The 17,621-nt window shown below is 52.2% G+C and overlaps 1 protein-coding gene across 1 annotated transcript; it reads left to right on the top strand.

The window, feature by feature from the left end:
* The first annotated feature begins 7,345 nt into the window (after window positions 1-7,345).
* Window positions 7,346-8,023, top strand: LOC147799816 (uncharacterized). Its single transcript, XM_087133844.1, has one exon. The coding sequence runs from the start codon at window positions 7,346-7,348 to the stop codon at window positions 8,021-8,023; it is 678 nt and encodes a 225-aa protein (XP_086989970.1).
* The last annotated feature ends 9,598 nt before the right edge of the window (window positions 8,024-17,621 follow it).

Below are 17,621 nucleotides of genomic sequence, written 5' to 3'. Positions count from 1 at the left end.
GTTTTTGACGAACATTAGCGATCAGCCTCCCTTTGGTCACAACGGCAGATAATTAAATTAGCTGTGTTTTGTTTTAGAAACTTGTTTCATACAGTGAATCATATTATATTTTATTTTGTACATAACAGCGTACTAGTACAAGAGAAACATTTCAAAATTGTCAACATTGTTATTTCTAAAACCAGAAACAAAATGACTTGTACAGTTTTCATTTATATAGCAGATAATTGCTTAATATGACCAAAACAGAATTTCATCTTTCGTCTCAACATGGAGGAGGGAGATATTCCTGAATGGTGCGACAGGTTAATGAATTGGAAACTTTCTCTCGCTGCTTGAAAGGACTGCATTAGTAGGCTTAATCAATTTGCATTTACTCGACGTAAGCCAAAAATTTCAAGATCGATAAATTTCAAAATTTCATTTTAAGAATCTTTACATTCTTAAAGAGTCACTGAAGACAATCGGATTCTTAAATTTTTACTCGTGTATGCATCATTTTATTCTTACAGCAGACAGACCAACCCCACTATGTTGCGTGTTTTTCGTTTTCAGCTTTAACACAGTAGATTCACTTGTCGTATCTCGAGTTCCGGTATCGAAAGTTGATGTTCCATGTTTAGGCGACCGAATCTTGAGGTACTGCGAATCGCAAGATTTGTTGCAGCACGTGGACATCACATGCTGGAGTTTACACAAGCTTTGCAGGTCGCTGCTCGTACGCAATCAAAACATATCAGCCTGAGCTGGGCTGCTATTACTAATTCATTTACACATTTTCCAAAATAGGCTGGAAAAAACCTATATGGAATATTTCTTAGAATCCGGGTGGGTTTATTAAAGCGCTTGCGTAGTCCCACATGGCAGAATGCTGTGACATGGCGTACCAGCTCCCCTGCGTCTGGCTGGATCGGTTGATAGCGTGCTGCCTCGATGGTGTCGTATCCCTGCAGTGGTAAGCTACAGCACCATGAGTTCTCCCTTCTCAATGGACAGGAACAGAAGGCCAAGGGAGGTAGGGCTCGCGGTTTGATGATAGGAAATTGGACTGCGGGCGGAATCGGAATAAAAAAATACGTGGAGCAACCTAAGGGTGGAGACACTTTCTTCCCTTCTTTCTTTTCCCTTCAAACTGTACTCCTAAGAGTAAAATTAGAGACCTTAAATCAGAAACAGTGGTCATGCCTTTATTCATTAATCATCAACGACCATGTTATTCAAATCCAGAACACTTGTAATTGGTCTGGTCACATAAGAGTCAATCAATCATCTGCCTGGAACAGAGCCATATGGCGCGGCTTTTTATACATTTAAGTTCCATGGCTTAATTAAGCACAATCTCTCTTTGCCATACAACAGTCCACAAGTCTTAATGACCAATCAGCAATCAGGACACACAATGGAGCGTGGCACATTGGTGGTCCGATATTTACGTTTAACACCGTTACGGTTGTTAAACATATAATATGTTACTCAGTAATGCAAACATCCCTTTCTGGTGTGAGGTTGAATTACACTAAGGAGAGGTGACGACAAAGTGGAGATTCTTTCGTTCGTATGGGCAAGAACATGAAGCATTGGAACCCATTGGGATCAAAGAATCTCCACCTTTCGAGTCGTTTCTCCGACTTACGCCACGTCCCTCCCTCCATCATTGGCTATTATTGTACTAAAGAAATTAACGGCTTTACGGATGCTTTGAGTCGTGAGATGAATTTCATCATTTCTCGAGCGTTGGCTAGCTATGACATTTGCATGTACATAAAAGCTTACTTCTGGCCGGCCGAAGCCGTTGAGTGACTGTTCGGCAGGGTGCCGAACTAAGTTTTTTCATTCTCAAGCGAAGTGCATGCTTATGGAATCACGCAGAGACGTGCATTCGACACCATCAGTGTATCTTAGGGCACGCACACTGTCCAAATGTATTTATATCTATATGTCAGCTGCGGAAAATGCTAAATTTAAGGTATCAAATGGTATCGACAGGATTATACTGTATTGCCGGCGGGTCCGGCCAGTGGGGGCGCCAGCTCGGACCCGCATGGAGTTTGCTGGCTGCCTGCGCTGGTTGCAAACGGCCCGCAGTTTTCCCGCCTCACGCCTGCGCAGTCCCTGCCGCCAGGCCCCATGTTAAAAAAAAAGAGCTTGTCGGAAGAGGACATTATGGTGCTGTCAGTATTGCGACAGAATAAAGCAGAGATTTTTGTGACCAGAACAGTGAGTTGCACCAGTGTGTCGTTCTTACAGCGTCTAACCCTGTGCAGCGGGACACGCTACAACTGGTGGCAGCGGCGAGACGCCGGATAGCTGTAGAAAAACAGGTAAACTCTTCGCCTTTTCTGTGTCATGGAATTGGTGGATGATTTTGGTCGGGTGCCGGACTTGCTAGACAGCGGCAGCACAGGCCAGCGCAGGGCCCCGTGGTCGGGGGCCCAGACTGCGAAGGCGACGTGGAACTCACCTGGGTTGGCGGGCGAGCTGGAGTCGTTCCTCGCGGGGAATCTGGAACAGTTATTCAGGAGTGGGAGGCGGAAATTCGAGGGTATCGAGTGCGTCGAGTGCGCGGCGTGGGGGAGTCCTGGGCTAGGTCCCCTGGAGAATACAGTCAAGTCTGCGCAGTCCCCGGGCGACTTCCCCCTTCTAGGCTCGATGGGGCAAAGGGGGTGCGGGTCCGTTTGGAGCACGACAATTTCGCCCCGATCGCTGCGGAGGGGGCGGGGCATCGCCAGGATACATCCTCCCGGCCCCTCGCTAGTACACCCATCGCCGGCGTCCGTGGGGCGCCCTCTTGCGGCGGGGACGCACTGGGAGAGGCGTTCCAGTCGGAGCGCCCTCAGGGTGGGTCCGCAGCTGGGGGGTCCTGGCGGGGGCTGGGCGGAAGTTCATTCATGTCTTGTGGTAGCGTCGGGGCGCCCTCTCGTGGTACCGTCGTAGCCGAGAGAATGCTCCTCTCAGAGCACGGCCGGGCGGCTGCCGCGGGGTTGGAGCCTCGGTGCAAGGTAGCTGAAGCTTGTAATACTAGCCATAGTTTAGGGGCGCCCTATGGCGGCAGCCGCGGGGGCAGGGCCCCGATGCGAATTGAGGGGAGCTAGCGGACCCGTGACAGGTTTTGGGGCGCCCTCGCGCGCTGGGGACGTGGCCAGTGTGGCGTACCGCCTGGAGCGCTGCGAGGCCGCTGCCACGGTCGTCGGGAGGGGGGGTCGAGACAGGCTAGCTGGAGTTTGTGAGATAAATAATGAGATGTGGACGCCCCCGCACGGCGAAACTGCGACGGGTGGCGCGACTAGGGTGGATCCCCGCGCCGGGATCCACATGCATCTGTATGAGGCAGATCCCCACCCGGGGATCCACTCGCATCTATATGAAGCGGATCCCCCTCGGATCCACGCTCAAACCCATGAGGCGGATCCCCGTTTGGGGGTCCGCACACGTCTGTGTGAGGCGGATCCGTCTCGGATCTACACACGGACGCATGGCGCGGATCCCTACCCGGGGATCCACACGCAACTATATGACGCGGATCCCCTTCGGATCCACGCTCAAATCCATGAGGCGGATCCCCGTTTGGGGGTCCGCACACGTCTGTGTGAGGCGGATCCCTCTCAGATCTACACGTGGACGCATGGGGCGGATCCCCACCTGGGGATCCACACGCAACTACATGAGGCGGATCCCCTTCGGATCCGCGGTCAAACTCATGAGGCGGATCCCCGGTTGGGGATCCACTCGCGTCTGTGCGAGGGGGATCCCCCTTGGATCCGTGCGCAAACTCATGAGGCGGATACCCATCCGGGGATCCGCACGCATCTGCGTGAGGCGGGTCCCCCTCGGGTCCGCGCGCAGACGCGCCAGACGGGTCCCCATCCGGAGGTCCGCGCGCGCCTTGTCGAGGCAGATCCCCGACCGGGGGTCTGCACACGCCTGGTTGAGGCGGATCCCCCCTGGATCCGCGCACGGGCATACGAGGCGGGCCCCCGAGTGGGGGGAGCCGACCAGAAGGATCGAAGACCGGTGCTACTGCCTTACCGGTATGACGGAAGCTCGTCCTGGTCGGATTACATTACGTACTTCGAGAGCGTGGCCACCGTCAATAGATGGAGCGAGGCCGAGAAGGCAGGGTACTTGGCCTCCCATCTGTGGGGACTGGCCCGGGAGGCATTCACAGACTTATCACCAGAGGCCCGGAAGGACTACGTGAGCGTCCTGGAACATTTCGAGCGGCGGTTTGGAGTTGCTTCACAGGTGCTGCTCAATCGGGCTCAGCTTTCCATGCGGGTGCGCGGTCGGGGAGAGTCTCTAGAGGAACTGGGGAGGTCCGTCCGACGGTTAGTCCTCCGGAGTTACCCCACCTTACCCACACAGGCGCGTGAAGATCTGGCGGTGGAGGCCTTCCGGAACGCCCTGGGGGACGAACAATTGCAGCGCCATGTCTTCGCCAGGAAGGCCACGACCTTGGCGGAGGCGATTACCCTGGCCACTGAGATGGAGGCCCTTTTGGAGTCCCAGGCACATCAGAGGAAGGGTAGGATCGGGGCCAAGGAGGCTTGGGTGTTTGAGGAACCCTCCGCAGGTACGCCGGGCAAGGCGGGGGTGGCGGGTGGAGATCCACCCTCGCCGGGAGCCCCCTCGCGGGCCCAGTGCTACGGGTTCCGCGAGTATGGACATTTCCGCCGGGATTGCCCGTGCGGAAAGGGGAAGGGCGGCGCCGTCCGGAACCGGCTGCCGGCGGAGCCAGTCTTGACGGCGCCGCCGGAGCCGGCCCCTGCGCCTCCGTTGACGGCAGAAACAGGGCCAGCAGCCCGGCACGGGGAGACGCCGGTGGCGTCGGCAAACTGGGCCAACTACGCCACCGGCAAGCTGGCCGGCAAGACAGTGCGGGTGCTACTCGACACGGGGGCGGCCGTAAGTTTCGTGTCGGCCAGGGTCTACTACGCACTTACGGGCGCCGACAAACCCAGATTGCAGCCAGCTGGACCGACTCTGCGGATGGCTGATGGTAGCCCGATGCGGGCGCACGGAGTCGCCGACTACAAACTCCAGCTGGGGGACCAGTGCACCCTACACACCTACACCGTGGCGGACATCGAACCCGACGTCATTGTGGGGATAGACTTCCTGGCAAAACACCGCTGCGAGTGGAGGTGGAGCGACAACTCACTTGTGGTTGACGGCAAGCTGGTTCCCCTGGAGGGGCTGAGCTGCAAGCCGGTGGTGGCACAGGTCCAGGTGGCCGAGAGCGTGGTAATGCCCGCCGGGCACGAGGCGATCGTGACTGGGAAAGTCTGCGGAGATCGTGCCCGTGGAGTGGGGATGGTGTACCCCAGCCTGGCGGCCACAGTCCATTGCCAGGTGGCCGTTGCGACGGGCCTCGTGGATACCAGTCGGGGGGCCGTGCCGGTGCGAGTATTCAACCCGACGGGAGACCCGGTTACAGTCTATAAGGGGAGTCGTCTGGCCATGTTCGCCCCCGTGGAAGAAGGCACAGTGATCAACCCCGAGGACAGTTCCCAACAGGCCAGTTCAGAGCCCTGTCCTACGGAAGGTTCCGTGCGGAGCCCCGAAGGCGGTCCAGCGGGCCACGGTTGCCAGGGAGGCTCTTCTCGGAGCTCAGGCGATAGTGTGCCCGCCCACCTGCAGGACCTCCTGGACCGGGGAGCGGTCCATCTGGACGGCGAGGAACGTGAACGGCTGGCGAGCCTGCTGGTAGATTTCCAGGGTGCCTTCACCGGGCCGGACGGCAGGCTCGGCCAAACCGACTGGGTCCACCACCCAATCAACACAGGGACGACGCCACCCATCCGGCAAGCTCCCCGGCAGCTTCCAATCCACAAGCGGTTGGAGGCCCAGAGTCAGGTGGACCAGATGCTGGCGGATGGGGTGATCGAACCGTCGCACAGCCTGTGGTCGTCGCCGGTGGTCTTGGTGCGGAAGAAGGACGGGTCAGTCCGCTTCTGCGTGGACTACCGGCGGGTCAATGCAGCCACCCTGAAAGATGCCTACCCCATCCCTCGGATAGAGGATAACTTAGACGCACTCGAGGGAGCCAGGTGGTTCAGCACCCTGGACTTGGCCAGCGGGTACTGGCAGGTCCGCATGGCGGAGGATGACAAGGAGAAGACGGCTTTCGGGACACAGAGCGGCCTCTACCAGTTCACCGTGATGCCCTTCGGTCTCTGTAACGCTCCGGCCACCTTCGAGCGTCTGATGGAGCGTGTCCTGCGGGGTCTCCAGTGGCAAGTGGCCGGTCGTCTACCTGGATGACGTGATAGTTTGGGGGCGGACCTATGAGGAGCACTACCAGAGGCTGGCCACGGTACTGGGGCGGTTCTGGATCGCTGGACTCAAACTGAAACCCAAGAAATGTAACCCTTTCAAGACGGAGGTGTCCTTCCTGGGCCACTTGGTGTCGGCGGAGGGGGTGCGGACGGACCCCGCTAAGATCGCAGCGATCCGTGGTAGGCCAAGGCCGACGAACGTGACGCAGGTCCGGAGTTTCCTGGGCCTGACGTCATATTATCGGCGGTTTATTGCCTGACTCGATTTTGGACGGGTTTCCTGAAGCTAGCTCAGGAGCAGCAGGACGACCCGGAGCTGGGATCGGTCCGCCAGTGGCTGGTGGTGGGGAGCAACCGGCCTGAATGGGAGGACATCTCCGACCTGGGCGCCGGGGTCAAAAGCTGGTGGTCCAGATGGGACACACTGTGCCTATTCCGAGGGGTCTTGCAGATGAAGTGGGCAAGGGCTGACGGGGCCCCCCCGCCTGGAAGATCGCCGTCCCGCAGGCCAGGGTGCCAGAGGTTCTACTTCTTGCCCACAACCACCGAACTGCTGGACACCTCGCGGTCGCTCGGACTGTGGTCCGACTCAGGCAGGCTCCTGTGTACTGGAGGGAGATGAGACGGCAGGCTGAGGAATGGTGCCAGAAGTGTCATCTCTGCGGTTCTAAGAAGTCCCCACCGCGTCCCAGGAGAGCTCCGCTTCGACAATACCTGGTTGGAGCCCCCATGGAACGGATCGTCATTGACCTTACCGGACGCCTGCCCCGAACCAAGGCTGGAAACACCAGCATAATGGTAGTGGCGGACTATTTCACGAAGTGGGTGGAAGCGTTTCCCCTTCCGGATCAGACAGCCGAGACTGTGGCCAATACCCTTGTAGAGCAGGTGATCACGCGTTTCGGGACACCCCTCGAGATCCACACGGATCAAGGGCGGGAGTTCGAGGCGGGCCTGTTCCGTGGGGTCTGCCAGCTGTTGGGCATCCACAAGACTAGGACGACTCTGTTCCACCCCCAGCCCGACGGCATGGTCGAATGGTTCAATCGTACCGTGAAGACCATGTGAGCATGTTTGTGGATGAGAATCAGGACGACTGGGACGAACATCTTCCCTACATCCTGATGGCCTACCGCTCCTCCCAGCACGATAGCACCAGGCTCACCCCGAACATGCTCATGCTCGGGAGGGAGGTGGGACTTCCCCTGGACGTCGTTGTGGGGTCACCGGAGGAACGGACAGAGACTACTGAGCCACTAAATTACGTCGACGGGCTGAGAACTAAGCTCACGCGGGCCCACGAGTTTGCCCGGCGACACCTGAGGCGGACTCAGAGCTACCAGAAGCAGCAGTACGACCGTCGCGCCCAGGAGGGCGGGTTCGAGCCCGGCCAGGCTGTTTGGCTGTACACCCCAAAGAAGAAGGTCGGCCGCTCCCCCAAGCTGCAACGATGGTGGGACGGACCCTTCGCGGTGCTACAACGCCTCAACGACGTGACCTACAAAGTGCAGCGTAGCGCCCGAGCGAAGGCTCAAATCGTGCATCGCAATCGGCTCAAGCGCTACCTGGGCGACGTGCGGGCAGGGGGGCAACGAGCCAGCGGATCTGGCCCTCAGTCCTGCCCACGGGGGCCGCCTCCCCCCGTTGACGAAGGGACCGCACTGGAACCTATTGATGGGGCGAAGTCGGGGCACCCGGGCCGGAGCGGCGGCGTGTCGAGCGGGGAGAATTCAGAAACAAGCAGCTAGGGAGGCAGCGCGCCGGCGGAACCATCGCCGTGCGAGCGGAGGCGGGGGGAGCACGCGTGACTCGCAAGGGGCGGCGGGTTAGGCGCCCGGCGCGATTCTGCTCCACGCTAACTCCTGAATCTCCCTCTGTTTCTCTACCCAGGATGGACCGGTAGGCCTGCCCCCACTGTCGGCGGGAATTCCGTCAGCGGACCAATTTGCGACGACACCTGAGGACGGCTTGTCCGGAGCTGTTTGCCGCCCAGCCCTATACTTGTGAGCAGGGGTGTGGTCGCTGTTTGTACCGCTCGGATATGCAGGATCGGCACCACCAACACTGCGACCACGTCCTCGTTGGCCAGGTCAGGGACGAGGATCCTGACGTCCTGGAGGTCTTCGCCAGTGACGGGGATCTGGAGGGTGACGAGTTCCCCGAGGAGCAGCCACCCCCCCTGCTTGCCCTCCGGGGGCAGCCGCCCGGACCCGCCCCCGGTCAGCTGCCGCGGGTGAGCCCTCGCCGCCGGTGCCCTCTCAGCGCCGAAGGCAGGGGTCGCAGGGCCGGTCGGAACGACGAGACCAGTTGGACTCGCCTTCCGGTGCGGCCTCGGGCCCTCGGGCCCCCGCGGCGGCCGCTGCGGCCGGGACCACCCCCTGCACCGCTCAGTAGAGACGGGGACACAGACTGAGAAGGAAGCCCCAGCCCCGGTTTGGAGCGGGGGCCGTCGGAATCTCTCCCCCCCCCCGGCTCGTGGGTGACGTATGCGGGAGGGGTCCGCCTGCAACTGGGGGTGTGAGCCACCCTGCAAGAGGAGCGGGCCACTAGAGATGCAGACACCATGATGGACCCACCCCTCTTTGAGCATCACCACAATCAGTGGCGGTTGGAGGTAGCCCCCGCTGGCTTGGACCGCCGCGGCCACCGCCAATTCCGGACCCGGCTGGTTCACACTTATGAGGTCCCGGGCCGGATGTTGTACACCTTCGGCGGAGAGCCGTATGTGCAATACGGTGTCGACGCCGACTACGCCGGGCAGCCGTCCCTGGGGGGCTTCTTACCCCCGGGAGCACCGCCTCCAACCCGGTACCCTGAGCAAGTTCCGTGGCAGTTCTGGGACCAGCTGTTCCGGCGGTCGGAGGTCCAGCGGGAGCCCCCTCCACCGCCCACCGGAGTCCGCCCCCACGGAGCAGCGAGGCAACGCCGGGGGGCGACGCAGCGATCGGAGTCCCCCCCCCCACACTGGACCCCTGGTAGCAGAGAAGACCCTTGGAACCCACCAGACTTGTACTTGTTGCTTGGTTTCACTCTTTGTAAGCTGGGCAGGGGCGACCGGGATGGCCTCGGGTTGGCCCGCCGGGTTGTGCCGCCTCGTTCGGGGACGAACAAGAGTCCTCGGAGGGGGTGGTGTAGCGCCGGCGGGTCCGGCCGGTGGGGGCGCCAGCTCGGACCCGCATGGAGTTGGCTGGCTGCCCGCGCTGGTTGCAAACGGCCCGCGGTTTTCCCGCCTCGCGCCTGCGCAGTCCCTGCCGCCAGGCGCCATGTTAAAAAAAAGAGCTTGTCGGAAGAGGACATTGTGGTGCTGTCAGTATTGCGAAAGAATAGAGCAGAGATTTTTGTGACCAGAACAGTGAGTTGCACCAGTGTGTCGTTCTTACAGCGTCGAACCCTGTGCAGCGGGACACGCTACAATACAGAGGTTGGGACTTTTTACACCGCCAACAGCACGTTACTCGAGCGATTGATTGGAGAACCACAGTTCACAGTCTCTTCAAATGAAGACCGCGTTTGTCACCTTGGAATTGCATGCTTACTCATTGAATCCCTCAGTCACGGAAGGATATTCTTTCGCTTGGAAAATACTTACATTTGGAATATCACCTCATTCATCTTGGACGTATCAAACGTATGTTTGCGAACGATTAATCTGTTATTTAATCGATTTATAATTTTGCACGAACTCGTTATTGTTGAAGTTATTTGAAAAATTGATTAAGAAAAGAAAAAGAGTTGAAACTGAGGTTTTAACCCGAAAGTAAACTGGCTAAATGTGAGTTTTAAAATAACAAGACAAGCAAATGATAAAATAATATTGTTTTTATTTTACAGTTATTATATACAGTCCACTCTTGCTATTACGAAATCGGCCATAACCAAATTTCGGTTATAACAAAAACAAGTCTGTGGTACCGAGGAAAACGGGACATGTGTGTTTGGCCATACATGTATATGCATTGTACATGTACATGGCACTGTACAATGCACTGAACCATTGCACTGCGTTTCGCCTACGACGAATTTTGGATACAACGAACGTTTCTACGTGGTCCCGCGGAGTTCGTAATAACGAGAGTCGACAGTAAATTCAACTAATTAAAATGAAAACAAATGATGACTTTAATCTGGAATGAAAAAGGGATTAAATATAATTAGCAGGACGTATTAAAAGCATTAGTGCAATGTAAAGAGCGTTCCACATAAAATGAAAATCGGTAATTTCAACAGCAAATGTTACCACTAGGGTTGTGCCGAATATCCAAATATTCAATCGATTATCGAATATTCATATATTATTTTCCGAATGTAAATATTTAAGTGCAAAATTCATGAAAAAGAAGGGAGAATTGTCTTTTGACTTAAGTGAGAATGAATATCGCTTGGAGGCTTGTTTTAAGTAGATTTAATGAAAAGCGACAGAATAGCATAGGGACTGGGGGTTCTGGACCAATTTTTTGGAACAGGCGCAGGGCCCACTAACTCGGCCAAAAACGCTCCCAGACCCAAAAATAGCCACCCAAGGGACGCTCACAGGGAGTGGGGTTCTGGACCACTTTTTGCTGGGGCCCGCCCCCCTGGCGGGCCGCAGCCCCTGTTTCATTACCATCACTAAGGTTCTGGACCAGGCGCTGGGGCCCACCCCGTGACCCCCTAGCAGGCCCCAGCTCTGTTTCTGTATGCACAGAACATTATTGGCTGGAGTGTTGGTCCTTGTCATTCTGCTTAAAGAACCTTCTGGAATAACAACCTTTACAACACTTCCGTCAGAGAACCCAACCTTTGACACAACTTCCGTCAACGTGTCAACAAGCTGACAGAAAATTTGTCAGCATGTAAACAAGTTGACAAAAAATTCAGTAGTTGACAGCATGAACCATATCTAGATAGTTTCTTGGCTGCATAATGCTAAAAGCTCTGTAGACTAGACATATTATTCTCATCGAACATTCTCGAAACAGGTCTAAAAATCACTGGTCTTATCTGACACATAGTCTACAATCAGTCGTCCAATGAACCCCAAAGGGCGCTATTTTTGTCTCACGCTGTATGGAGGCGGCGGCGAGCTCTTTCGGTATTGAGGCTCAAGCCTTGGCCATGAGCCCGTTTTTTGCCACTTCGCTCTCGAGGGTAAACTTTGCGAGATTTTTTCTGAATATCAGCCTTCATTTGGTTATATTTTTCTATCTCGTCGAGTACGAGCTTGAACTCCTTAGGGGAGGTGTGCCCGTCGCGAAGAGCATTTGAGATCACATCAGTTATGATGTTGAGCTTAGATAGGGCGAGAACGCAAATCTCGTCGCGCTTCTTGGCTTTCAATAGGAGCCGGAGACGTACTTCACGGCAATACTGGCCAGACCACAAGCAAGTGCAGCCACGTCAAGTGCAGTGACAACAGGTTCGGCTGTAATTGTGGAGAGCAGACCTACGCCCGTAGCATCCATTCCCGGACTACATGCGACCATCGCTGTGTCAACGCCTTCAATGACGTTGATGGCTCTGCGGTACTTTTTGTACAGGTTGGCTCTTTCATCTCTCTCGTGCCCTAGGCGGCGCTCGAGGTTGCGGATTTCAGTAAGACAAAAGCCACACCCCTCACCTTGCTGCAAAGGAGTCGCGGGCAGATCAGGATATATCGACTCCGTTTCTGGCGGCGCTGTTGGCTATTTATTAGGTATTTTCTCGAATCTCAAGAACATTGGTAATGGTTTTATCGCGGTTTGCACTACCTCTCCGTTTTCATCTTACACACGTAGGTTCAATTGATGTATGTGCCCGACTTCCAATTTTTTTGTATATAGGGTAGTAAGCGTTTATGTCTACAATACCACCAGCTGCGACTGGGACTATCGCAAGCGTCGAGGGAGCACCATCAACAAGATTAGAGCCCGTTGAGAGTTTGTCTAGATAAATATAAAACCACTTGTGGGCAATAATCTTTGTTGGTCTGTCTCCCTAATATTCTTCGCCAAGCCAGCCCTTTTCGTCAATGTCCAGGATCTGGCGTAACTTGCTACTGAGTTTTATCTCACCCCCAGAATCTGTGACATTGAGCGTGATCAGACCAGTTGCTTTGTTCATCGAGAATGTTGAACAGGGGATCTCTTCCATGAAGAATTGTGAAAACAGCTCAAAGTCATATAACCCAGGCGGAAGCAAAATCTGTCGAGTTCTATCAGTAGATCCAGAGCGCGACAGAATTACAGATGATGAACTCACGTTGCGATATTCAACATAATGGAAACCTCGGAGGGCGACATGGGGCCTGCCGCCAGTATTTTCTATAGTCGATTGAAGAAGCGTTGCTTCTTTATTTTGAAGTTGGGTAGTGAAATGAACATGATGCTGTTGTGGTGAACCAAGCACATGCCTTTAACTCGGGTCGAGCGAGACACCCCTTTGAACGTTTGACAGCGTTTGATACATAGCGAGATCAGTATGGATTCAAAGGCATTCTGGTTCAATGGTGAGGCGAAGTACCAGCCTGGGGTGCAAGCCACTACAGCAAAAAGTGCGCCAACGCTCACCAAAGCCAGCGTTATGCTACAACCGACGCAGAATAAAGGGTTTGAGGCGCCGTACCCCGACGTGTTTGAGAAGTATCGTATGCCCCAGGTGTCTTCAGACAAAATAGTCAGGACTTGGTTTTCAAGCCCAATGCAGTTCTGGCAAAACTAGCTTAATTTCGCCACTCGGTGTGCCACCACTGGCTGTGGTGTTTCGTTGAGAGAGTATTTGGTCGCTGATGACCCCCTGATGCGGTCTTTATATCACTTTCACGCATATTACCAGATTAGGTGGATACTGGATGAAATGCAGGCCCCACTACCTCAGGACCAGGCATGCAGTGCGACAGACAATCCATGTGACCGCCGGGCATATGAGAGAATCTGCAACGAATTTGGCGTATCCCCGCACACTGACTGGTGTGTGAAAGGCCCAAACCGAAGGCTCAGGAGAGTCTACAACTACACAACTCACCTCTGCTATTTCCCTGTTCGCGGGGGGGGTACAACTCTAAAAGTATGTCGTTCACAAAAAAGACAACAAATGAACATATCCACGTGGATTTCATCAGACAAGACGCCCCTAATGCAGACACGGCCTGTAGCACATTCATCCTTGACAAGTCAGAGGGTTTTACCCGGCCCGTGGTTGAAAGAATCAACGACTTGATCCGCACATATGTCTTGGCCACCCTCGGCGCCCAGGCCCAGACCCGCACAGATATTTTAGGCATTGGGACAACCTTCGATGTGCAAAACACTAGTTCTTGGCAAACATCGAAGACGCCATTTCATTTCCAGTAGACCTCCCAAGTGCGATACCGCGCTACTAGGATGTCTTGAAGTATGCAAGCTCTATCTGAGATAAACTTTGCCTTCGAGATTGGGTTGTACATGGCCCCCAGCAACATGGAGCTGCAGATTGGAACCATTCAGGACTACAACAACAAGATAGTCGTTGCGGGACCGGTGCAAAAATTGAACGTCAACACTCGCGACAGAGTCGAAGCCAGATGTCCATGAGGTTAAAAAAAGCCCTCGTTGTTGGTGGAGTTGCCGCAGGGCTACCGGCGCTTTGGCTTCTTCGCTAGCCACTCGCGGGCTGCCACGAGCAGCAAACTTCCGACAGCAAGTTTTCAGCCACCCAGAGGTTTTTCCAGGGAGGTTTAGGAGCCAGGAGACTATCGACCCAATAATCCCCGGAAGGGCAGCAGCTGCTTTACCAGCTAGTTTGACCAGGAGCCGTCCGAGGCTCTGAGGGTGTTTTTTAACCCATTCTGTTACACCACCCTTTTCAGACGGCTGCGGTGGGGTCGGGATCGGCAAGGGTGTGGCACCACCGGAACCAGTCAGAGCAAGGACCAGCGTGCTGATCACCACTTCTATCGCGGTGAGAATAGACGCAATCCTGATCCCTTGCTCGCAGAGGAGAGTGCGTATGTGCTCGGCCAGGCTTATGTATTTGTCAAAGACGCTTGTTAAAGTCTCACAGATTTGGCGGACCAGTGACCGGAGTTCAAAGTTGAAAGTGTCGATGCTGTCTTGGAGCGCTGCAAGCTGTTCTTCTACCTTTTGAATGTCATGCTCAATTCTGTCTCCCCGTTCAGATGTTCCAGGGTGCTCAATATCTTTGCGGTAGCTGTTGAGTATCTGCTGAAGAGCAACTCTTTTGCTCTCCAGCGGCACTTTATTACCACGTATTTTTTTCAGGGCTTGGTCGAGTCCTAGAAGCTCTCTCAAGGGCAGGGTGTCTGCCGCGGTAGGCGCCTCAGTTGTTGACATAGTACCGATGATATCAACATGTCATCATCGTTTGCTTTGGCAGCCTTTTCTTTTAGCAATTCAAGTTTGGGACTTTTACGACGCAGTGTACTGCAGTACCGGGGCAGGTTGAGAAAATCTCGAATGGTTCGTGTGCCCCCTGGCCATTTTTGCCGGCATTTGACTTCAACCCCATAAATTTTATAGGACCCACAACAGAGGTTATCTGGACTCTATTACCACTCACAATCAAGTAAAACGTTTTGCCATCTTCACCGACCACAAACCGCTCGTATCCTATATTTGTAGGTCGAAGGTTGTAGACACGTTCGATCTCACGATAAAAAGAATCTACTAAACGGTCTATCCTTTATGGCTAATGGTAATAGCCGCATCTAACATTTTGTATGCCGTGGGCTGTGAAAAATATTATTGACTGCGATCGCAGTGAGATGGAACATGTGGACTGTACGGGACTGTAAAATGAGGGAAAAAAGTCATTCTCATTCAAAACTCTGAAACGGATCCTATTTCCCTAACAAAGGTTATGTACGCAAGACTGATGAGATGAAAGTGTCCATCGGGCTGTTCATGTTTAACACCACATTATTCCTTCAATGACATGCGTAACAAAAAACGGGATTTCGGAGTTTTCAACCTCTTCGTTTTACGTATTAACTAAACGTGCTGTTGCACCCAACTGAACCCTCAGTTTGGGGGATCTACTTTAATCTTAAAAACATGTAGAACTGCCAATGGACTGGTAGCTAATGAAATGTGCAATTCCAAATGGCAGACTCGGAACAGCATTATTTCATACTGTTGCCAATGCAGTCTGTCTTTGTCACTGTGCAGGAATGCACATTAACATTTCTGTGCCCGTAATGAGCACGATGCCATATCGTTTACCAGCACCCAACACATGACTGTACATCAATCAATATTTCCTTTTCGCCGAACCTACTCAAGTTGCAGTGGTGACAGCTGTTTTCTTCGTACGTTATATAAGGAATCGGGTTTCTAAATGTTATTCGAATGCAATGTCGTTATTGCCTCCTTGATTATATTTATAAATTGCTATATCTCTATGTACAGAGTAGACTGAAGTTCATTGAAACATTCTAGCGAGGTCTGAAAATGTTGGATTTTGAGCACTGCAATAATTAATACCAAGCTTAGAATTATTCTAAACAGAATGTCATAGCATTTACCCGCATAATCTTTGAATTGATTTTTTTCTATAATCTACACGGACTACTGTGCTGTGCAACGAAAAATAGCCCAATATCAATTGTAAAATGGCTTAAGGCCTTTAAGGGAGAAAGAGTTAGGTCCTGGAATGCAATAAAACCTTTTAATTTTCGTGATTTTAATAACAATTCCAGGCAGATGAATAATTCAAGAAAATAACGGGTAAGGTCACAGCACAGTTCTAAGTGCGTAAGTGTGCCTAGGCATCCATATGCGCGTCAACACCTCCACCGTAATGCAGGTTTTATGGGGGTTTTTTCTTGTCTTTTTTTTAAATAAAAGAACTTCTCGAAGGCTGCCTTTGTGATAAATGTATCAATGATTAATAACTAGTTTCGTTTATTAGTGTAGCAGAATGTGGATGTTTCTGATAACTTCAGCCAGAAGCTGGTGCTGAGCAACAAACAATCTTTGGATGGAGCTAAGGAAAGACTTAACTCAAAGGAAAGTCTTGTAGTGTCTGTTGAACAAAAGCAAGTTATTTTTATTAAGCACAAAGGGGCCAGTTGCAATTTAATCCTACGCGTTTGTGGTATTTGATAATTTGGTTTCAAGCTGCATGGTTCCGATCAAAAGCAGCATTTTATCGATTATGTTCATGACATATTGTGCACTGCGTCTCTCTTGCAAATGTTGATTTAGTATTTTATAATACCAGTCCAGACTCTAAAGTCTACACAGTTAAAAAAAGCTTAATGCAATGAATTATAACAAGCTATATTCAGTTGCTATTTAAATGGAAAACGACAATACGCCTGCCAAGATCCTTTAAAAGTAAGCCTAGTATTTATTTTTTTACTCAGATCATCTTTGTTCGCTTGTGTGCATTTCCCCTGAGATTTTTTAATGCATCGCAGTGCCGACACTCCATATCATTATACTGTATTCATATTTGGTCTAGTTCCTTCATTATTTAATTTAAAAGTCACTGATATCCTGCAAAATGATTAAGAGACAACTCTGAGATTTGCTGCACTTCCTTTGCTAATGTCAAGATGATGTTAAAATGGATTAAGAGACAACTCTAATATTTGGTCCACATCCTTTGCTAATGTCACTCAAAGGTCGCTGGTGTCCTTTAGAATTATTGAGAGACAACTCTGATATTGTTATTTTTTGCACTGTTCAATTTACCTATATATGTATAGTTTGAAGTTACACTATTAAAGGACATAATAAAAAACAAACATTGAGACATTAAGGTTTTACTTATCTTTTTTAAGTAGTCTTTTGTTAAACTTACGTTTCTGCCCCTTGAGTTTCCCTTAAATAAGGCATGTTTCTGCTGCCCTCAAAAAATCTATACTTTATAATATACAACAAATTATAGATCCACACACTTATCATGTCTCAAGCACGTTTTTGTTACTGGTAAAACTGTAGATATTTCTTTAAAATCGTATGTCATTAATGTATTATTGTAATTCTTTGTAAGGGAGGCTTCCAAGTATTTTCAGAAGAGTGAACTTGGGTATCGATGGAACAGCCTCAGATTACACATTTATGACAGGGCTGATGATTAATTGGTTAATCTGTGCCAAAATATTTGTAGCCTTTAGGCGTTTACAAGGGCTATTGTGGGTGAACCTTAAGTACAGCTGTATTGTTGCGTATCTCTGAATTACCGTTATTCATTCTATGTTGCACTTGTGCCTAAGAATATCACTATAGCATCGTTGTGTATAAAGCTATTGAATGCAGTTGAGCCTTATCTCACAGGTTCCCTTGCCGCATGATTGCCAGAGTTGTGCTTCGCATTTGACCCTCGCGACCATACATGAATAGGCATAGATTGACTTGCCCTGCGTGTTGCCGCTGTGCGCTTGCCCCG

This window comes from Acanthaster planci, linkage group LG02 (assembly GCF_054643075.1).
Source record: "Acanthaster planci isolate LZ-2023a linkage group LG02, COTS_SCS, whole genome shotgun sequence".
Classification (NCBI taxonomy): Eukaryota; Metazoa; Echinodermata; class Asteroidea; order Valvatida; family Acanthasteridae; genus Acanthaster; species Acanthaster planci.
This window is presented reverse-complemented; position numbering and strand designations above follow the sequence as displayed.

What these genes read in the sequence shown, in the direction of transcription:
- LOC147799816 (XM_087133844.1), top strand. Translation starts at nt 7,346, where the DNA reads ATGTTTGTGGATGAGAATCAGGACGACTGGGACGAACATCTTCCCTAC.